The sequence below is a fragment of the Vidua chalybeata genome, chromosome 6, assembly GCF_026979565.1.
Source record: "Vidua chalybeata isolate OUT-0048 chromosome 6, bVidCha1 merged haplotype, whole genome shotgun sequence".
NCBI classification, from domain to species: domain Eukaryota; kingdom Metazoa; phylum Chordata; class Aves; order Passeriformes; family Viduidae; genus Vidua; species Vidua chalybeata.
The window spans coordinates 31,820,622-31,844,417 of NC_071535.1; the positions used below are offsets into that span (position 1 = coordinate 31,820,622).

The following is a 23,796-nucleotide window of genomic DNA, read 5'->3' on the forward strand; positions in this document are numbered from 1 at the left end:
AATGGGAATTTTTGTACTGTATCTTAAACACTCCTCCTTCCCCAGTTTTATGCAATTCCCTACGCAAACACCCAGGACAGCACACATTGGCTAGTCCTCATTAGAATGTGCTTGTGTTCAAGCCCTCAACCCCCTGTAAGGATTACTGATGCCACCACTCACAGGACAGTGTTTTTAGAGGTACCTCTTGCAGCACTATTCCATCATCCAACTAACAGATTTAGAAAACTCCTTGACTGCTCTCTTTATCCAAAACCACCTGAACTGAAACATCTAAAAAAAAAAAAAAAAAAAAAAAAAAAGCACAAAAAGCTCTAAGAAAATTTATGTGGAGAGACAGTTGCTCTGGTAGGCAGGGATCACTTTACAACCTGCTTATTCTTATGCTAATGCTGGCTGCTGGCACAGAATTACTCCAGAATTAACACTCCCATCGATCAACACTCATTTTGGCTGATTAAAAAGTCAAGCTTTTTAGACTTACCAAAACACAAGGTTCAGAACAAAACTTGCCAGCTATTTCTTTAGTCCTGCTTTGCTTTACTGCTTCACTAGTAATAGCCTAAACCTCACAATGTTGAAAATCAAGTTTTATCACTACTTGTACCATGATGGTTAACTACATTTTTGTAAATTTACTGTTTCCTGCAGCAGGAACACAAGGTGGCAGAGTCATCCAGAAATTAACTAATGCAGCAAGGTTGTTTTTTTCTTCCTGTTCAGTCTAAATTGTTATTTTAATAACTAAAATTTTAAGCACACATAAATGCTTATGCCTTTAAACTTCAAGACAAAGTACTATTAGCAGACATAGAAAGTATTGAGATTTCTGCTCTCCAAACCAAACACACAACAAATAGCTCCTTTCCACATTCATTGTAGCAATTTCATTGGAATGGAAAGAGCGGTTTTAACTTCTTCTAGCCAAGAGCTGTTAAGACTTCAATTCCCCAATAATCCATCATTCTACTTTTATCTAGACTAAGCAGATAATAGAACAGCTGATTCACATGAGAAAAGACAACTCAATAATAATGAAATGTGCACTGTCCTAACAGTTGCCTGCATTTGTGCAACTTCCGCATTTAGAACCAAATATACTGTAGATTTCTTGTATGTGGCAATCCTCCTCTGAAACCCTCCTTGCAGAAAAGAAGTTTGTCTCATGCAGAAGAAATGTAATAAAAGCCTGTTATCATAAAAGACAAAGAGATCAGCTATTTTTCTGAAGGTGGAATACTTACTGTACTAAGTCTTTAAATCCATAGAATATCTGAAATGAGCAGAAGTGGCAAATGCAAGATCCAAACATTATTTGGGCTTTTTGAAAGTGAAGTTCAATAGATGCAATTTGACAAAGAGACATCATAAATTAAAAGAGCTATTTCAAACTGTCTACCGGTCACTTTAAAGTATGATACTAGGGTGCATATGTATTTCAACACTTACACCTGTAAGAGCAGGCAGTTTTGGAATGTAACTTTATCTTGATATTTAGATTTGGGTTGTTTCACAATATACATAGTGCTTATTTAAAAAAGAAAGTATCAAGAATACAATTACAGTATCAGTAAAGTCCACTAGTTCTGTTTATTTCAAGCCTATACATACAGAAAACAGCCTCCTTCCCAAATCCACAGGAAAACTCTTATATTCACAGAATGGTATTAAAAGAAGTCAGAAGCGTATTTGTAAAAGCATTTTATCACACTTTGGCATCTATCACTTTCCAAAGAGGATTCAAATGGTTCTAAGCACTTAAATGAAATAGTAAGGGAAGAATAAAAAGGTGGAAAAGATAAATGTGGTGTCCTTTTGTTACAGCAAAGAATAGAAGTTTGAGACCCCAACATTCAGTTGCTCATCTACACTACAGCACTCAAAGTAATGACTGCCTGAATTGAAGCAGTGATCCCTATGAATCACAACCACTATGGAACACATTCAAGCTGAAAATAGCAGATCTCATTTTACAGCAATGATCAGCAGCCACAATCTACATAAAGAGATATACTACAGAACTCCTGTCAGTACAGAAACAAAAATATTCTAAGTCTGCAATAGTTGAAGACTAGGTGGATATTTCCATTCTATCCCTTTAAGGGACAGTGGTACACCTCCTGCCTCCCTTATGGCAGGTTAGTATCTGCATCCAGCTTAGTACTCAATGCAAAAAACAAGAACAGAAACAATACTGCAGCTACGGTTATTTAGAATGAAAGCACTTTATTTTTTTCCAACCAAGCTCAAAGTCAAACTTAGAGCTGTGAGTGCACACTTCAATTCGTAGGTATTAACAAAATATGTGTGAAAGGTTTTAGATGGAAATTCTTCACAGTTGCTTCAAACTGAATCATGTTAAATAGCTAGCCTTGTGTTTTGTCTAGAATTCTCATCTTCCCCTCCTCACTTCTAACAAGACACACTCAGTATATTTAAAGTAGATGAGTAATAAATAACATCATTAAGTCCTAAAGAATATATGTAGAAAGGGGGAGAAAAATAGTTGCATTTAGTCTCATTCCGAGACATAAAACAAGCTATTTAACTAATAGAATAAACATTGTTTAAAGAAGGATAACATAAGCACTAATAACACAAGCATGCTCAATCTATTTTCTCTGTGAATCTTTATCTGTAGCCTACAATGATTAGTGTGTAGGATGGTAGACTGAAGGCAAAAATTAGACTACACCGTCTGGCTTTTACCAAGGCTATTAAAAACTGCTTCATTTTTTCCCCTTCACTAATGCAACATCAGCTCAATATAAAGTTCCTCTCAGAAGAATTGACTGCTTTCATAAACTTCAGCATTTGCATTGTGCAAAGCTGGAATAACTTCACACCAGTACCATTATTTGCATGGTTTTGTATTCTGAAATAGTTGACTATGAACCACCAGTTTCAGTTTGGACCAGAAAACTAGGCACAAAAATAGCTGCAAATCTCCACACCAAGACAGACATTCAGTCTTCTGTCGAACTGGAAGATCTGGCAAGATGAACTGCAAAGAGCAACCACTTGCTAATCTAAAATGTAAGCTTCCTGTAAGATACTTTCAAGTTTCCACACTAAGAATGTCAACTCTTTCAAGAAAAAAAAAACTCCAAAAAATCATAAATTAACACTGTAGCATCCATCTTCAAAACCTTTATCTCTTAAATGCAAAATGCAGAAAGATGTTTAACTCCACTTGCCTACTTCGGATGCCAGAAAATGAAAATACAGCCTGCTTTATAAGGCAGTGGGGCTGATGTCTCTCAGCATAGGGCATGTGTACTTTCTTTTTTCCTACTCTCCTATTCCTCCGGCACCTCAAGTGTTAAAAAGCCTCTGAGAAAGCAACCTAGAGGAGGGGAAAAAAAAAATGATATAATTTATATCTCACTGCAGAGGGTAAGCTCTTGGAGGGCTGATGCTACTTTTTTTAACAGCAGCAACAATCTGTAAGCACTATCAAGGAGTGTGGAACTGCCATACCTGTGTGATACAAGAGTAGAGGACTCTTTCCTGAGAAAAAGGCATAGCTCCTTCAAAACAGAGACATACATAATCATTAAGACATGCTAACTTCTTCACACCCAGCTAATTAATGGCATAGCTTTTTTCCACCTCCACTCTTCAGCAAGCTATCAGCAATACCTCAACTTGGCCACTTCCATTTACAAAATACTGGACTTTTTTTTTCTGCCCTGCAGAAAGAGACAGCTTGCCAGAAGGATTCTTTAATTTCAGTTTAGGGGATGGGAAAATCCTGGGACACACTTAAAAGTACTCCTTCAACAGAACAGCCTCCAGTACTTTCAGGGAACACTGAGGCAAAAGACATAGTGTTTTTCAAAGACATCAGTTTCATATCAAGTGGTCTAACATGAAGAACAGCTTTGTGGAGGCATCCTTCATCCTCAAGTACACACATACTTCTGCATCACAAGAACACATAGGAAAAAGATTAATTCTGGGTCTTCTAACACATCCTAGAAACAGCATTTTTAGAAAGTATCACAAAGATTAGCATTTATGCATGGGATAGCTCATAAACTTAATTCTTAGATTTACAGAGACAACTATATGAATTTAGTGGAGTTACACAGCTGTTAAGACATTTAATTCATGCCAACTTTGACCAGATATTATACATGTACATTCTGTATCAGTAAAACTGATTCCTAGCTATTTGAGAACTAAAGAGAATACAAGAAGCTCAGCATGAATATTAGTGCAAATAGTTTAAATTAAGAAAATGATGGAAAAAAAATTTCATAATACAGACACCTGAACCCTGTTCTTACAGTCTAGTAGCTGCCTGAAAACAGTAAAAAATTAATTTAAAATAAGGCACAGATACTAATGACAATGTTTAATACTGAATTATTGATGCTGTCAAAATACAACTTTCAGCAATTAAAAAGAATGCATTATTTTATTAGATATTCCTCAGTAATGACACTCAAATCAATCTTACCTTGCCTCTAAAAACACTGTCTACAGTTAGGATTTGGTAACTCTATGGCCACAGACAGAATTCATTATAAACTCATGTATCTAAATCTACATTCAAGCTAGATTTTTAAATACTAGAGTATCCCTTTAATATAAGAAAGTATAGTTGTAATTGATTATCAGAAATAAATGGCCATGAGTTACTTTGTCTATTAAAGCAAAAAATCAGAGCTTCCATAAACAGTATTCTCCTTGAGGAATAATCTAAGACTTTCAGCAATTGCCACCCAAATGATGAAACTAGACTTCGTTACTTTTACATTTAAGTGTTCAAAGGAATAATGAAGTAATACAAGAATGTCATCATACTATAGTTCCTGTAGATTTTTAATTGATAGTAAGAACATTTGAAAAGTCCTATCTCAAAAATTTTTGAGCATGAAATATCTCTAATGATACGTAACAATTCTAGCAAAAAAACTGGCTAATATGTATGCCTCCAAATTGTCCCACAAAGTCTGCAGTTTTGGGATGCCCCAGAAACTCTTTGTAACTGACTGCCCTAGGAAATGCAAAACCTTTGGTGGTTAAGAACAGTCAAACAACTAAAAGCACCAAGTTCTCATGAGAGATTTCTAGTTGGCCTTCAGAAGTCAGCAACAATGATACATAAGCTAAATACAAAACTAAGCAACAGGAGGCCTGAAGTTATTGACCACTACAGGAGTTTAAAATTCATTTATTTAATCTGTAAAGCAAAAACCACTTGTGGCTATCAAAAGACTTTTCTCCTGCATGTCAATAAAAGTGCACATGCTTAATGCTAGGTATGAAAACAACCCTTGCAAGTACTTATTTATAAGGAAGTAGTCTATTTGGTCATACATGCTGTGCATGTATACTTCTAAGTGAAGAGCTGGCACTTCGCAGGTTTTAATTGAAAAAGCGTGCTTCCTAATCACAAAATTAAAAAAGGCAACAGCAAGCCTAAGATTAAGACTCCCTCAGAGCTATTAAGATACAGCTTTTAAATTAAAAGAGAACAGCATATCAATATGACAGTAAGAGTTTATAGCTGTATTCTCAATGCTGTTGTTGGTATGAATTTGCCATCATTGATCAGGTTAGAACTTGATCAATTTTGCAAAAGTTCTTTGTCAGTTTCTTAAAGGAGGTAGTATAAAAAGGGTGTGATTTGAATAACATGGCCTCACCTGGCTGTAAACATTTCAAACAAGAGACATAAATATCTATGATAAAAAGTACAGTGGAAGAGATTATTCTAGAAATTGATTTTTTTGAACTTGAAAAGAAAAAACAGTAGATATATTTAATATATTTACTTATTTGCATGTAGTTTGAAAGATACAGAACAAGATTACTGTGTTATAAATCCACATACAATATAAAAACATTTGTTAGACATAAATTCACCATTCTGCTGACATTTGCAATAACTGTTTACCCAAGCTTAACTTCAGGTATTTATAATAGTTTTCATACATGAATCTTTGTATATGTGCAATGTTTCATTAACTACACAATGTGAAACCCTGATTTTTGTAGTTTTTCATCACAATCTGAACATAATAGCTATTTGCATCTTAACACATTGGCTTTTTGAAACACTAGTAATTAAGGCATCTTTGCTGTATAGTTTCTCAATAGTGCAAACAAAAACTGTCTTTAATAATTTGATTAAAACACAGAAGTAACTGAATATCCCAAAGTTTTTTTGTATTTTTTATGTAATTGGAAGCTAGTTGTGCATTTTGGAGTTCTCTTGTGAAAGAGACATTTAAAAGCTCTTAATGCTGATTGCTTTTGTTGGTTCCTTATAACTGGTTCTGCTGTCTTGTCTTCATGACAGTATAGTTCATCTTCTTTTATGCGATGATGTTGGAAGATACAGTAGCATTTAAAGGAATACCTAGTAACTGAGCAAATCCCAAATGCAGCAAAGGCATACAGTTTTCATAGTGCACTTTCACCTCACTGAAGTAAAAGTTGCTCCTACTAGACATTTTTCCACTTCAATGTGAAGTAGATTGTTAGGGTTTTGTTAGTGGTTTCATTAAACAGCTTGACAGTTCGGTTCTCTTCTGCCAGTATTTCTCAAATGGCTTTCAGCACATATTTCAGGGATACTTTACGGGATTGTTTCACCACATAAGCACACTGTTTCCCCATCATGTCAGTGTAGCTGCAATAAATAAGCATTTACATCCTAGAAGGAAAAAAAGGAGAAAGTGTTTGTCACATTAGTTAGAGCTCTAACATCAACACTATGTCTGAAGCAGGGCAACCTCAGGACCATAACACAAGAATAATTATATCTGCCCAAATTTCATAACTAGTTGTCTTCACGATTACTTTCAATTAATGTTTTCAATGACATTTCTTTATGTACTAAAAAGCCTGCCAGAAGAGTAGGATTAGTTTTCAAAGCAATCAATTTCATCTGTTATTCCTCTGCTCCCTGCCTGAGCAGGAAAGATCATCATCATCATATGATCATGTAGTTAAAACATGTTATCCCAACCCCTCCAACATTCTTGTACTATTTTTGCTCTGACTTGCTCAGGTGACTTGGGTCACAATCTATCCTGATACACATTAAGAAGCTAGCAAATGAACATAAACGGAACCTGAACTCTAGAGAAACAAACTGACACTACCTATAGCTGCTATTCTGATCTAGCAAAAGAACTAGGCAGTCTACATTACATGCTCTCATTGCTCTACCAAGTTGGGAGCTAGAACTCAGTTCTCCTGCATCCCTGCTGACTGAATTTTCTGCAAGAATTTTATAATTATCCTTGTAGGGACATCAAAACTGAAGTTGCAGGTGCACAGCAATCCCAGAAAAAAAGGTAAGAGTTTACTTGTTTGATACATCAATTCTGTAGGCAGAGAATTATAGATTCCCAAGAACTCCTTAAGATGCAAGTAAAAGATGCAATTTTTAAGCTCTTCTCAAGTTCACTCAAATCCCGCACACAACCAACTGTCAGCTGTAACTCCTTTCTCACTGTCTGCCTTCAGCAGGTCCCTCCACCTGGAGAGATTTCTATCTAGTGTAACTTTTGGTGCTCAATCTCAGAAAGCCATGTTTATAGAGATGAGCACAAACAGCAAAACATGGATCTACATGGACACCCTCATTATGTTACTGATACCACAACCTACTGAAAAATGCAAGCAGGGATTCATCTCAGATAGACAGGCTTTTCTGCCCACCACAAACTCACCATTTCTTAAGCATTAGGTCAGCAATAAGCTTTAGAATTTAGTATGTTGTCACTTGCCCCTATCATCTGATGTGCAAATACCAATGCCATTCCTGGGCTAAGATTCTCCATTACACTTACAACAATGGGTACAACAGATCTAAGAGAAAACATCTGTCTCCTCCACAGTCTACCTAGTCAAATGAGCCCTTTTCCACATCCATTTTAAGGCTCATTACTATTAGCTACTTTGTTATTACAGAGATGCTTAAGGATAATTATCATTTTAATCCACAGAACTATCATAGGGAAACAACTCTAGATTTCTGTAAAAACCATGCAATACACTTGAGCATTAGCAGTAACTAAAGTAAAAGTGTTTCTGTCCAACCACAGTTTAGCATAAGTAAAACAAGAGGAACACCATAAGTGATGCAAGCATGTTTATTGCTGAACACAACCAGAACTTACCTTAGCTATATTACCAGTATATCCTGGAACCAGAGTAAGATGATTCTCCTGTTCCCACAAAACACTTAGCTGTTGTTTTAAAATATGAATGTTTCTGAAAGAGAATGAACATCACTTTATAACACAGGCAGTACATTTCAGTCGTCATTTACTAAAAGGAATTATTAATACTGCATATAGACTTAGCCTATGCAATAGGTAGTGCCACAAAATCTGAAAAATTTCGATTGATATGACTATGTTCTCATGTATTAAAACAGTAGCAAAAAAACCCCAAAACCAGTAACTTAACTCTCCTTAAAATACTTTTAAGCTTTAACTTTAAAATTATAACTTTTCCTTTTGTAGGCAAGTTGTGCTCCTACTGATCAAAATTAAAATAGATTGGGATGAAATAGGTTACAGAAATACATTTAAATATTAAACACTATACTCACCCATCTTCTTCTTTTTCTGTATGTGCAGATAGTTCTGACCACCATCTTTTAATGACAGCCTGAAGCCAGTTTAAACCCACTATCACATATCTGTAACAACACATTTTACACATTATGCATTTCCCTGTCCCTGCAGATTATCTACCAACCAGATAAAGTGTTGAGATAACTTTGTAAGCAACTTAGAAATCAACACATTTTCTACTCTGGATGAAGAAAAATCTAGACAAATTGGTAAGTTTAAATACTTTGCTTATACTTGCAATGTCTAAGTGGTAGCCTGAAGTGGTAGCCTTTTTCTTGTTGAAAAAGTAGAAAACTCTGCCTTGATTACATGTTATAAAACATACTAAAACCTCAGTGCTATTCTTTTTTAGTGTTCAGGATAAATAAATCTGCATAAGGGCAAAGCCAGTCCTCTCCCCCAAGTCCCTAACATTGCAGAAAAGAATTTCTGCACTGCTGTTTTGTTAAAGGATAAAAGTTCAGACGAAAGCTTCCATTCCGGAGCTTTCTCATTTCCTGAGAAAGGCAGAGCTGGGAGAAGAGGCAGAGGGAACAAGAGTCAGAGGATTAAAAACCCTTGATTTCCAGGGCTCTGCATAGCCAGGAAATAATAATATCTCAAAAACATCCCAAGCTGATACTTACTCTTCGTATTTGCTTTTAAGCAGAGATTTCACTAAAGGCAAAAGATCTACACAGCAGCCAACTGAAACATATGGTTTTTCTTCCTGTAAACTTAAAAACAAGATGTTTCAGAAGTGCTTGAACATCAGTGTGGTTATAAGCAGGTTCTAATCCCCCACTTTTTTCTGTTTGTACCTGTTCGTAAGCACAGGAAGGCAGTCTACTACTACTCCAAGATCCTGTATCCTAGAAACATTAAGAATAAAATCAGAAGTGTCACTTGTAGATCCTACTACTAGTAGTAGAAGTATATGCTTCCACTATGATTTAAAAAGTGTAATTAAGTCACAACATTCACAGAACTGCTAAAAATACTGTGGCATATTTGAGATTGCTGTCATTTTAAGGATATAAAAGAAGAGACTTATTTTACCTTACTAAGTAGGCTACCAGTTCACTTATACTTCTCCTTCTCCAAAAGGTTAAAGCTACGTTCAGTCTCAGATTCCTGCTGAAAAGAACTTGAGCCATCGTTTCATGGTCCTGAGAAACCTGCATGTTTTTAAAAATATAAAAAGTTGCCACAAGTTAAGTAGCCAGTGATAAAACAATAAGCTACTCAAATATAATCTGGTATATGATAATACACTTTTCTACCTGTATGTTGATGAGTCTGTTTTAGAAATTTATCTAAGAATAGACTTAAACCAATAAATTTCCCTTGGGGGCACAAAAATATTAGACCTACTTTACACGAAAGCTGCGAGAATAAGGTTTGTACCTCTTTACCACCTAGGACAGGTATCTAATAACTAAAATGAGCATTAACCTCACCAACTCTAAGAACTTTGTACTTAGACGATTATTAATTTTGAAACAATTTAGACACAAGTAATTACATGTATTATTCTGAACTCTGACAGAAAAGGTTCATTTCTGAAAAAGCCTGTCCTCTGAATAAAGTTCAGGCATTTTAATTAATTAGACCTTGAATTGCAATGAACACTGCAGAGCCACACACATCTCTCAACCAGTTAAATAGTCATTTGTGACCAGAGGCCAGCGATCTGCTCCTTGGCTTCTCAGAAAATGAATCTTCCTTTCTTCATTTCTTTACCCTTCTTTCTGCAGCCTCTTTAATTGTAGCTATTCTGCTCTTTTCTTGAAACCATCAAATTAAACAGTGCAGAAGTGCTGCAGACTTGTGCCTTCAGCCCACCAGCCTCTCAGGGCTCTCTGCTCACGGGAGCCCACATTTACAGCACCGTGACAAGACAGCATGGTGATAGTTTCTGATCTTACCTTCCCTGCCATGCCTCACCTTGAACACATGCAAGCCCTGACGAGTAACAAAAATCTACTGTGACAGAAATGCAAACTTCAACATTAAGGGCCTTAAATGGCCTTCACTGTCACAAAATCAATTTAGTTTAATTTCTGACCTTTTAGACAGTTCCAGAAGCCCTACAAACATCCACTAGGTTACCAACCCTAACAAGAAATAAAGCTCATACAAACACTTAAGTTAGCTTTGCACAAAGTTGGTACTGCTATTGAAAATTGTCCTCATCTACCTCACCAGTTTATTCTCATTCATATACTAACATTTTTACACTACTATAAACACACACATGGACATGTGTCCTGCCAGTTCATGAAACCTAAGCAGGTCAAAACAATGTTCTCCTTTGGTGCTGGTACAATTTTAATCCAGTCAAGTCTGGCAGATCTGAGCTTCTGACCTGACACAAACATGAAGAAAAGTGGCAGGACTATTACTACTGACAACTGCATCAACATAAATGGACAGACTTGTAAATCACAAGCCCTGATATTTGCAAAATTGAGGAAATTAATCTAAAGAAAGAAAACTTTCACAGCTAAATGCTATGAACACTTCTTTTTTAAACTGAAGTATCTTCAAACTCTACCCACCTCTGAAAAAAATGCGCTGTATTTGGATGAGGGGCCTTCTGTTTGAGACGAGCCAGAGTCACTAGAATTCAGCAAGTGTGTCCGACTGTTGTGAAGTTTTGCTGGCAGATTCCCTGCACAAGCCAGTTCATTTTCTTTATTTGCCATGTCACGGCCCCTAGATTTAGGGCACAGTTTCTTTCTGTAACAGGGCTTTGGAGTATAACAATGAACTTTCCTTTTAGAATACACCACTTTGAAAAGAGAGAGGGGACTGGCCACGGTTTTTCCAACTGTTACTCTGCAATAATAAAGCACTATTTTAGTGAAGGTTGATTCAAATCAAATCAACTGCATTATTATTATAACTGCAATATATATATTATATATATATATATAATTATGAATTCAGCAACCAGCTTTCAGGTTATTGAAAACATTTTTCCCCCAATACATATCTTAATGACACTAGGGTTATCAGAAGTCATGGCACCAATATTCTTCTCTGTTTTTATTAATGTAGAGACTCATTATTATGGAAGAAAACACAAGAACCAAGAACTGTCATTAAAATCAAGACCTATCATCCATTTGTGTTTGCTCTGGTGTTGTAATCAATTTCAACTGTGACTTTCTCCCTAGCTTTACCACACTTTAAACTCAGATATCACACAGCACAGCCCTCCTACCTGTTTGTGTATGAAGCCAGCTGTTTTGGAGATTTCTTACCCTGGAAGAAAGGAAATAGAGACAAAGAGCTGAATTACTATAAAGGGTCAAACACTCCCATCTATACTACTTAGCATTAATGGTAACATTTAGATGGTGCACATCAGCAAGATAATGTTATAATCTTTTTTTGGTAACGCTGGTCATAAAATGTTAGTTTTAATACAAAATTTCAATAAACAGAGGCTATTGAGATCTTCACCACTGTTTGAAGAGGTCTTACAGTCAGTTTGCCTCTCCAGTGCTTCTTCTGTACTCCACTGTCTTACTCTTCAGTCAGTAACACAGGTAAGAGGTTATAAAAACTACTTTTCATAGCAAGAATTCAGTGTAAATCTATGTGCCACCAACATGCTAGATGAACCTGTATAATTATATGACAAATCTATTTCAATGAATGAATTTCACCTACTCCACCTCTCACTTGTGCTATGTAGCTCTCTTGGCAAGAACGAACTTTTTCATGACAGAATTCCCGTATTGAAACATTTTTAGCTAGACTGCAGAAAAGCACACAAAAATAAGACTGCATCAGTACCTACAGCTCATATGGACGACACAATGCACTGATCTGTGCAGCCGCTGTCTGTACCTATTACAACACACAGTTTTCATAATATAACTGCCACATAAGCAATTTAAAGTTCGACTGCATATTTAAATATCAAATGTTTAGTACTGCTGTGCTTCTAGATTTAGACTGCTCAGAACTATAAAGTTCTTTAAATCTTTACTTCACTTTTCTCAGAGGACATAAAACAACTCAACAAGCAACACAAAGAGCTTACCTCCTTCATGATCTTTTTAGTGGAAGAAGAGATTCTTTTTCTGGGGAGATCAATGGGATGACCTTCAATAAGCAATACTTTCTGTTTTTTAGCATTGTGAGCTTCAGATGCCATAATCTCTCAAATCCCTGTTCTCAAGGGAAAGATATTTAGTTGTATTTTCTAAAACATTGTCAGATTTCTTCAAATGCAGCTAGCAACACTAGAATTCAACTATTTGCAAGGTCTTCCATCCTAGATATAACCCAAGACATCATCCTTTAGTGCATGTTAGCTGGAGGCCTTATTATTAACCTGTTGAGAATTTCAAAATCCCTATTTAGCTTTCAAGAAAGAGGAAACAAAACCAAAATCACCCTAAGAAACCGAGGTAGACATTTTGTTTTCACACCAGTATCTACACCTGCACTGAGAAATGCCATACAAACAAGACTTCAAGTAAAGAATGGGGCAATTTATGAAACTCTTTCCTCACACTATGAATTTCATCTGCCACCTAGAAAAAAATAATTGTTTTCACATCTGTTTCCAAGTGCAAAAGGCAGCTAAAAAGCTGATTCTTGTTTTTTCTCCCATTTTTGTCAAAGCAGTGTTTTGGCCATTTCTCATACTAAAACCCACAACTTTATTTTATGCTTAAAGTCCTTTGTCTTGAAGTATGCAAGTATTTCTTGCATAAGAATCAACACCAAGACTGAGACAGCTGTACATATGATTTTGCATCTTTTGTAACTAATCAGAAGATCCATTGCTTGAGACTAGGTTCAACTACTACATCATCATAGAGGCACTATTTTTGAAGTGTTTTAGCAAGACGTCCTATGCTACTTTTAAAAGACAACCACTTGCTCCAATATTACTGGTTTTTCCCCTAAAAGGTACAGCTCTAGTCTCAACATGAGTGCTCCAATCTCTCCCCTAAATCTTTAGGAGCAGCCCTATCCCTTTTACTCTATGTAGCAGATTTACCCCACAATAAGAACTTCAGAATTTGAAAGACTAAGACACTGAGCACTGAATAAGCCAGATGGGAAACAGCTTATTAGCCATGAAGATCCATGCAGTAGCTAAAGGCCATCAAATGAAACAAGCAGGTGGCAGGCCCAAAACAAGACAGATGCTATATTCAGGCACATTAAAATCTCTGTTGTAGGGTACAGTGGAAGAAAAAAAAAATCTTCAAATGTTCTGGTATTCTTTAGAACTGGATTAGTACTAAAGAACTTCACTTGAGATTTCTCTCTCAAAAATTGAGTATTTACTGACAGAATCCCTTACCCTGTAACACAGGAAGATGGAGCCCTCAGACTACAGCAAGAACTGCAAATGGCAGCATTATTTAGGGCAATATCCTTAACAGCAGGTGGCCAATATTTTTCCAGATGTCAGTCTGGCTTAAGACTGGTTCATTAACTTAATTTTTTCACACTATGAGAGAGTGATGAGGAGTGATCACTTTGTTAGCTCTCCACACTTCCTAGTTCTTCCACACAGGCCTGTAAATGAACTTTTCCCTGAAGCTTAGAAAAAACCTCACATAAATAAGCACCTTTTCCTCTGCTTCTCAGACTAGTTAAAACCATTATTTGGATTCAAAATGGGCTGTGTATTAAAATTGGAACTTGGAGGACAACACAAAGCTATATGCTGAACAATTTGACTTTTAAAGAAAAACTGAACAATCCTAAAATCCAAACAAACCCATCCTTTTATTCAGGTCAGTGATGAAGAGGACCTGGAAAAAGGTGTTGGTTTTTTTTTTTTTTTTTTTTTTTTTTTTTTTTTTTGTGGTTTTTTTTTTTTTTTTTTTCTTCTTCTTCTTCTTCTTCTATCGACTGTTTGAGAATACTACTGAGAGGAAAGCAATAAACTAAAATATTAGGGGGGACAACCTCCAAGCACTAGAGTTAAAACCCACAGCCACCTCATCAGATGTTAAAAAATCCCTAATCTCTGTTGCTGAAGAATAATTTTTATGACTACTCCCATAACATACTACCAGCTTACAATTCTTCATGCCTAACAGTGACTGTTCCTTATTCTTCCTTGTTTAATAAATGATCTCAATTTACCCTCATCTTTCACACTAAGCAGTACACAAGAATCTGATCACTAAAATAAATGACAGCACTATGTTACTAGAATACTTTTTGCTTAAAAGAAGTGTAAAATATTAGAAGGCTAGAAAGAAGTGTCTTACCAGGGAAATTCAATTAGCATATCCATTTTTAATATTGGGATCTAAAGAGCATCTAACGTCTCAAAATACCCAAAACGGAGCTATCTGAACTGGAGATAGAGGACTCTGTATGGAAGGAAGTTCCTTACAAAAGATTGCATGTGTCCAGGAGAAAAATTAAGAGAATTTTACACTCTAACAAATCTGACATAAGAATACTGTTCCCCAGCCTTCCAGTTGAAACAGAATGAAACAACAGAACTATCAATTCTTTCCTTAAAGATTGGTAAAAGAAATTCAAAAGGCCAAAAGATTATCAGATATAAAGGAACATCTGATGAAGCGAAGGAAAATCCTTTGTATGACTTCACTGTCCAACAGTTTAAAGAGATTTCCATAGTTTAACCTGTCGAGGGTCACAGATTATGCAGAAATAGCAGTGAACATTTAAGCAGTAATGAGACAGCTGTGTTTTAATTTCCCTTGGAGCTGAAAAAGTACCTAAAGAAAGCACATGTGGAAAACACAGTCAATATTTAAAGTGCCTCAAGGAAGATCCAGACTGACATCTCTGTTGCACTAATTAGTAAACAAGGTAATAAAGAATAGACTTAGTGGACACAAACAAATAATATAATGGGAAAGATTCAGGCTGGCTGTCACTCAGGCAACACAGTTTGGAAAAGAGAAGGCTCCAGTGTGACCTCACTGTGGCCTTCCAGTACCTGACGGGGCTACAAAGAGCTGGAGAGTGACTATTTACCACGGCATTTGTGATAGACCAAAGGGTAGTAGCTTCAGACTGAAAGAGGGCAGGTTTAGATTGTTTATTAGGACAAAATTCTTTACTGAGAGGGTGGTAAGGCACTGGAACACATTTCCTAGAGAAGTGGTTGATGCCTTGTCCCTGGAAGTGTTCAAGGCCAAGTCAGATGGGGCTTTGAGCAGTCTGGCCTAGTGGAAGGTGTCCCTTCCTTCCCATGGCAGGGAAATTGCAACTAGAAAATCATTAAGGTCCATTCTAACCCAAATTATACTATGATTCTGTGAAGTACTGCTCTGCAAAATCAATGGTATTTATTAAGAGTATGGGGTAGTACAACATGGATAAAGGGCAACTAAATGATAGACTCTATTTGAGTTTCCAAGTCCCTCACTTAAATCTTGAGGAAATTAAGCAACCAAGTGAAAAAAAGGGAAAGCTCTTGCATGCACAAGCATCTCAGGAACAGCCATAAACTGTCTAAGCAGTTTCCACATTGCAGAAAATCACCTCCAGATGCCTGGGGAAAACCTGCATTGGTTTATGCTGTTCAATATCCTCATGAATTACCTCACAAAAGGGGATGAAGACTGTTGACAATACAAAGTCATACCAGTGAAGATAAGGGCTAACTGAAGAACTGGAGAAGGACTGTGATGTACAATAAGCAGAAGCAATACTTATAGATTAATATAAAGCAAAGCCTATATTTATCTGCAGGTAGGAGAAAATTCTGGGGTCCAATTGGAATCCCAGTCTCTGAGCTAGTAACTTCCACCCATAACAATATCTGGATATAGGACAGTTTACTTTTGATCAATTGGACTGTTTAATGCTCCATGTGGATCAGTAAATAGTTAGAAAAATAAAAAGAACACTATTGTGACAGTGTACAGAACTAATTTGTGCCTGTATTTCAAATACTGAGAGCAGGGTTAGTTAACTTTCTTAAAAAAAAAACAAAACAAAACCAAATCAACCCTAAAAAGTCAAGAAAACTTCTGAGTAAAGTAAAAAACAGCTCAGATAAAGGTAAGTTAAAAATACATGGAATAGCCTTCATATAATCAACAACTGATTAGATCAGCCTCTTCAGTCTGGGGAAGAAGCTACTTATAGCCAACAGGGGAAATAAGACAAAGGGCTACAAAATGAATGGCTCGGAGAAGTTGCATAGAGACTGCCCTCTCTTACCCAATATAAAAATAAAGGGTCAACAGACAATAGCTGAAGAACAGATCAAAACTAACATGGTTAAGCTGTGTGCAAATTATAACCAACCTGAACTTGCCACAGGATGTTGTGGACCCAAAGGTTTTATATGGGTCCTAGGACAGACTGTGCAAATACATTAAAATCAAAAAAAAAAAAAAGACTGAAAGTGATTAAATTCAGATACACAACCCACGTAGTCCAAACAGAGCAGAACACAAGCAGAAGAATGTGGTATATATAAACCTAACAGTGCTATAATAAACTTAGTCAACATCTTAAGAAACCAGCTTTGAAAGGCTTAGTAACACCTAGGAAAATGCTGGCTGGCCAGCAATTAAAAAGATGAATGCTACAGGATGAAAGGCACTTTACATGGCTCTTCACAACTTTGATTTCCTATTTGCAGTCTGATATAATCTAGGGATAGCCAATTAGACACTACAGCCCCCTGTAATTTTGGGATATATACAGGGGGTTCTTAAACTGGAAATAGATACTAATTTGTACAGAGTCAAACAATTTATACCTTAATGTCTTTAAATTCTGACTTTTCCCTTGTGATGACCACAGCTGTATTTGATCAAGACAATCTGCTATACAATCTCATCAAGGCCAATGCATTATGCATTTCCCTCCCTTTACAAACTTTTAAAATTAAACCAAGGAGAAAATGCATGTCCCTTCAGCTCTGCCTCGGTCTACTGTACAATCCTAAACTGTTTTACAAGTGAACAAGGTAGACTGTATATCTGAACAGATGTATGATTTCATTAGGATGAAAGCATCAAATTCCACCAATTTCCCCTATACAGTGGATGATTTCTGACAGCAGATGACAATCTTCCCTTCTCCCCTTTTATTCTCTTCAATCTCCAGTAAGCAGAAGGACTAAAGTAATAGCAGCCATGTCTCCTGAGAAGAAGCTGGTTTGTCCCTACAGTCAACAGGCAGTACCTGTACAAAGTTTTCTTGATGGTTCTACTGGTATTTTCTATCTCTGATCTCTCCCAGATGCAATAAAACTCTTCAGGTCATACCAGAACTAGGCAAAGAAAGTCAGCACTAACAGGCTTTCAAGTGCACATCTGTTCAAGGCAAGTATTAACAATTCTGCCACTCCCTCCCATGTCCTAAGTTCTGGGCACGGCCCCTAGAGAGGGACAAACTCTTCTTGGCACATTATGTAATCTACATGCATATTAACATAATATTCTTACAGAACACAGGCTGGCATACTTTGCATGGCAGTAAGGAAAATGTAAAACAGATCTCTTAAGCCATCAGCAATACCTTTTAGAACACACACTCTTCCATCCTATTCCTTGTCCAAATTCTTAATAGCTACTTTTTCCTGCAGCATTTCACGTGCACCAGCCATGGCAAATGCTCCTGTGATTTTCCTCCACCCCACAGTAACCCAACTGCAAGTTCAAGGATGACAATATTAAACTCGGATGAAAAACCTAATTAATCATTACTCCCAAGGAAGAGAGCACATGCTTTGAAAGCATTCCAAATAGGTATGCATCAGGGAAGCAGTAATGGTCAACTCATTTCACTGGCCATTATCAGATCTACAATGATCACAAAAAACTTCCAAGAATGGTTATTTCAAAAGGGTAATTTGCTTACAAAATTAAATTAGCACTATCTTATGATGTAGAAGTTATTTTGCAAGCTTGGCATAACTTCCTTTCATTTTAGCTCTGATAAATGTTACAGAATCCATGTGTCTTTGTTTTAGAAGGCTTCCACATCCTATGCGTATGAAACAGTTTGGTTTTTTCCTAATTCCTTTTTTAGTAATTGATGTACTCACCAGCTGTTAAAAATTGAGTTTTCTTAAGAAGAGGAAGTGGCATTCAAGATTTTAAGGAGTATGTTAATGCAAAATTTTCATGCAACATTATAAAGAGTGGTATATGCCAGCAGAATACAGTTTTTTAATGTGCTACACTTGTCAGGCCATTTGTTCCAGTTTAATGTTTCCTATGTTGATAAAAATGACAGGAATTTCTCTAAACTTGTAATAAATAAAAATACCATTTGAACAACTGGTTATGGTAAATCAGCTTATACCTAAGATTTAAGCTCACTTTCCTCTTACACATGAAATTCATATGTGGCCCACTGTCAGTCATAACGAACCTCCAAAAACAACCACAAGTCACAGTTCATCCAAGTTTAGTGAGGATGAACCCAGGTGTGCATTAGCTCTCCTTGTGGAAATAGCCCAGGAGTCTAATAACTGAACCATACTTACATTTTCTACAACAACAACAAAAAAGTAAAGAACTCAGTTTTCTGCGTCTGGAGGTACCATTTACAGGTATGTTACGGTGCCATAAAGTAATAGCAGTTTTCAGTGCTTAAGTCCTTTCTGAAGTCATCTTTCACTAATGAAAAGATACTTCTTCTACCTGTTGAATTTTACTTATGAACACTCTGGTGACAGTAAGTTTGAAAAAGTTTTATAATTGAGAGGTGATAAAAAACTTTTATAAAAGTTATAAAAGAAAACAATTTCCGCAACACTAAAGATTCCACATTAATGTTTTACAGAACTCTTTAAGAAACTACCCATGAAATTAAATACAGCAATTTCTTTTACCATGTATTGCTAAACCCAAAGAGTTTAAAATAACTGCAACAAGAATTTTGAATTCAAACCCAGAGACAGAAATAATGACAAACCCCTCAAGCTCCAGACTTGGTGGAGGCTAAGGAAGTACTCACTACATGCCCACTTGGCTGAACAGTCTGTTGCACAACTTTCACATAGCTTTTTATGCTACCCTCAAATACATTTCTATTATTGACTGTAGTCTGTTTACAGCACTTAAAAAGCCTTCTTCATTTACAGTCAAGCTTCTTACCCTAGGACCAACACACAGTAAAAGTGGGCAAGTGAATATATATACACACAGCTGTAAGAATACATGCATATCAGCATACTGACATATACTTTCTAACATACATATAAAAATATCTTCATAATATCATCTTTAATATAATGAAATTCTGAGTTTTAAAGTTTAGGAATTCAAATAAATTTTAATTTTAGCTCAAGAACATGTTCCTCCCTATCAGCAAGGCCAAAGAGGCACAAACTTGCCTTCTGTTATGTTTTAATTCTACTAAACGTGGGTAACTATATATTCTTAATTACTTCCCTGATTACAGCCAGAGAATAAGAGGAAGAAAAAACAGAGGAACAGGAAAAGCAAAATGATGCTCCAAGAAGAGATGGACGAAAGCTGCTTTTAAGCAAACAGACTTAACCTTTCTCCAAAGCAGCGCATGTTACAAATACAGAAACAAAAGATTTCCAAGATCACCACCTAATCTCTCTCCTTAAAAGAGCTCCCTATTCAAAAGGTCTTTATTTTAAATCTGCATGCCAAACCATCTAGCCGAACACTGAAAAAATAATTTGAAGCCTTTTGAACGAAGTAATTAATGCAGGATCTGATCTTCAAGCACATAAGGTTCCCCCCTCACCCCCCCGTCCTTCCCCCAGGAATCTGTCACACCCAAGAAATTAAATCCGTCAGCAGGCCTCACACCCAGCTTGCTGTCCTCCCTTTCGGCAGCACCAGAGCCTTCCCCGCTGCCCTGGCACGTATCCGCCACTGCACGCGCTTGCTTCGAGCAGGGGCTGCCGGCACCATTTTAGAAAGGAACCGAAGTGCCGCAACTCGCTCTCCGGAGGCGGCAGGCACCGCACACAGCCGTGCCGGGGCGCCGGGCGAGGCCGCCGGGGAGCGGGACGGAGAGATCCGCGCCCGCGCACTGCCCGCGGCCCCCGCCGCCGGCCCCCACGCCCGGCGCGACGCCGCGGAGCCGCGCCCAGTCCCGGCGGGGCAGAGCGCGGCTCCGCTGCGCTCCCCTCGGCTGCGGACGGCCCCGCGCCACTCACCCGCTGCTCATGTTCGGGGCCGGGCCGGGCGGGAGGAGCGGCGGGAGCGCTACTGCCGGGGCCCGGCGCCCGGAGCCTGCGCCATTCAAACGCCGCCGCGGTGCACGCCGGGCCGCGGGCGCCGCGCCACGCCCCGCCACGCGCGCCGCGCGGCGTCCCGGCGCCCTCTGCCGGCCGCGGCCTCGCGCCGCGCCACGCCCCGCCCCGCCGCGCGCTGCCTGCGTCACTGCGCGCCCGCGCCGCCTCGGGGGCGGGGCTGCGCAACCGGGAGGGAGCCGGGGAACGCCGGATGATCCCAGTGATGGAGCAGCCGGGAGGGAGCCGGGGAACGCCGGATGATCCCAGTGATGGAGCAGCCGGGAGGGAGCCGGGGAACGCCGGATGATCCCAGTGATGGAGCAGCCGGGAGGGAGCCGGGGAACGCCGGATGATCCCAGTGATGGAGCAGCCGGGAGGGAGCCGGGGAATGCCGGATGATCCCAGTGATGGAGCTCGGGGTCCGCGCTCCCCGCCTGTCTGCCGGCCGCCAATGACGAGCCATGGTTAGGAGTGTGCAATGCTCAGACTGGCTGAGAAATCCACGGTAGCTCCACGCTCTGCTGCATTATCACAGAACCACAGAATAAGCTGAGTTGGAAGGGCCGCACAGGGATGTCCAAGTCCAACTCCTGCATAGCACCATCCCCAAGAGTCACAGCATGTCCCCAAGAGCACTGCACTCTGCCAGGCACATAACCTCAGGACATTATCTCAGGTCCTGTCACTGGTCACCGCAGAAAAGAGATCGGTGACCCCTCCAATTCCCCTCAACAAGGAAGTTGTAGACTGCAATGAGATTTCCTCACAGTGACCTCAGCCACTCCTCATGCAGCTTCCTTTCAAAACCCTTCACCATCTTCATTGCCTTACTTTGGATGCTTTCTAATAGCTTAATAACGTCTTGTACTGTGGCACCCAAAACTGCCCCCAGCACTGGAGGTGAGGCCGCCCCAGAGCAGAGCAGAGCAGAGCAGGACAATCCCCTCCCTTGCCCGGCTGTGATGCTGTGCCTGATGCACCCCAGGACACAGGTGGCCCTCCTGGCTGCCAGGGCACTGCTGACTCATGTTCAACTTTCCACCAACCAGGACCCCCAGGTCCCTTTCTGTGGCACTGCTTCCCAGCCTCTCATTCCCCAGTCTGTCCATACATCCAGGACTGCCCATCCCAGGTGCAGAATCCAGCACTTTCCCTTGTTTCAGTTCATATGATTGGTGATGGCCCAGCCCTCTAATATGTGATGGTGTCTCTGCAGGGCATCCCTGCCTTTGAGGGAGTCAACAGCTCCTCCCAGTTTTGTACTGTCTGCAAATTTGTTTAGTATCCCTTCCAGTCCACAAAGGGGTCAAATTTTGTAATGAAAATGTAACTTCTGTCAAGGACCCAGTTGTGTTTTCAGAAGCACACAAGTTGTACTCTGGCTACTCAGCAATGACTGTGGACCATCTAGCTACTAATACTGACAGGTTCATTATGGTTATCCTAGGGGTCAGCTGTAATAATTTCCATTAAAAATTCCCACTTCTTTTATGTATTTTTCTTTGATTCTGTTTTCTTTCAGCATACTTTCAGTTGTTTTAAATTAGTATGTGGACCTTGAAAAACAGTTCCCTTTCTGAATATATTCCTTAGCCTATTTTTCTTTAACTTACTTTTTTCTCCTATCTTTTCCAAATTAAAGAAAAAAAATTAGAGTTTCTTATATTAACTGCAAGGTACTGGAAATACTGTCTTTTGAAAATTTCTTTTCCAATTCCATGTCCATTTTCATGTTTTTGTTTGGGTTTTTTGTTTGATTTTGATTTTGTTTTTTGTTTGTTTTTTTTTGGTTTTTTGGTTTTGCTTTTTTAATTAAACAGTTGAGAAATTTTTAAATATTTAATTTTTTTTTGCAAGACCTAATTATATATTTTCAAGGAAAATAATTATACATGAGAGATTCCAGTTTTTGTAGTCTACCTTAGAACAATGCTTTTTACTACTTACTGTGACACTAAGTGTGATGTGGTAGGACAGCTATGGACAAAAGATGGAGTAATTTTAGACATTAGAAACATCATGATTGTAAATGGATTAAGCAGGTTATCATGAGCAAAGCTGACCAAGAACTTTTATGTATACACACTGCACACATTTCTGCAGCTGCCCTAAGTGAAGCTGTACAAAACATGAAGGGAGGAATGAACACTAAGATAGCAGCAAGGAGCTATGCTTACTCATTCCCCTCTCTCAAGGGCAGCTCTTTTACAGTTACTTCCATGGCTTCCCTGTAAATGAGTTCTTTGTGCATGGCTTGACAGATTTGAACAGTCCAGTATTCCAGATGGGTGAAGGAGTCTTAACTAGATGTCCTGCTAATTATGGTAATTATAGTGGGACAGGATTTTATAAGATCATGACATGCAATCTGAGTTATGTTTTTCTGCAGGAGTAAAAGAATATGGATTCAAATATATCCAGGTCTAACACAGAAATGTACACTTATTTACATTTAAAAATAACTGACTAGCTCCTTCCTCTCGTGTTCTCATATTTTCAACCTTTATACTGGTACTTAACTCATTTGCATTTTTAAAGAATTCCAGTGATTACATCTGGATATAGAGAAGCTCAGAAATTCTGTAAGTTGTTTCCTTTGCAGTTATCTTGAACTCTAAATTATGTGTTTTATGTCATCTTCACAAATGTAAAAGTAGCTTCTCTTGCAATTTATAGTGTAAAACACAACTTTTGATAGCAATTGTGGATGCAATACAGAAATCTATTGTGTACAAATTAAAAGTTTGAATGTGCAGCAGACCAAAGTACTTGTGCAGAGGGCAAAGAAAATGGGGATGATAGGATGAATAAATTCGCTAAAACTGGTTCTTCTGTTCTGAGCTGATTAAGGTGTTCTGACTGTGTAGTGTTAATACCAATAATGTGATTCTTTTCCTGAAACCTGCAAAAGGGAATTACATAATGATATTTTTTCTTATGATGTCTACTCCATTTATTTCCAGATTGCATTTCTCACAAACAGCCTGCTTGGATTTTCTA

General features: G+C 38.3%; 1 protein-coding gene across 1 annotated transcript; it reads right to left on the bottom strand.

Moving 5' to 3' along the window:
- Window positions 1-1,559: 1,559 nt before the first annotated feature.
- Window positions 1,560-20,832, bottom strand: KATNBL1 (katanin regulatory subunit B1 like 1). Its single transcript, XM_053945725.1, has 10 exons — window positions 20,719-20,832; window positions 12,643-12,770; window positions 11,815-11,855; window positions 11,147-11,426; window positions 9,645-9,763; window positions 9,407-9,457; window positions 9,233-9,322; window positions 8,582-8,671; window positions 8,145-8,238; window positions 1,560-6,670 (listed from the first exon to the last, which is right to left on the bottom strand). The coding sequence occupies exons 2-10, from the start codon at window positions 12,754-12,756 to the stop codon at window positions 6,638-6,640; spliced, it is 912 nt and encodes a 303-aa protein (XP_053801700.1). The 5' UTR covers window positions 12,757-12,770; window positions 20,719-20,832; the 3' UTR covers window positions 1,560-6,637.
- Window positions 20,833-23,796: the final 2,964 nt, after the last annotated feature.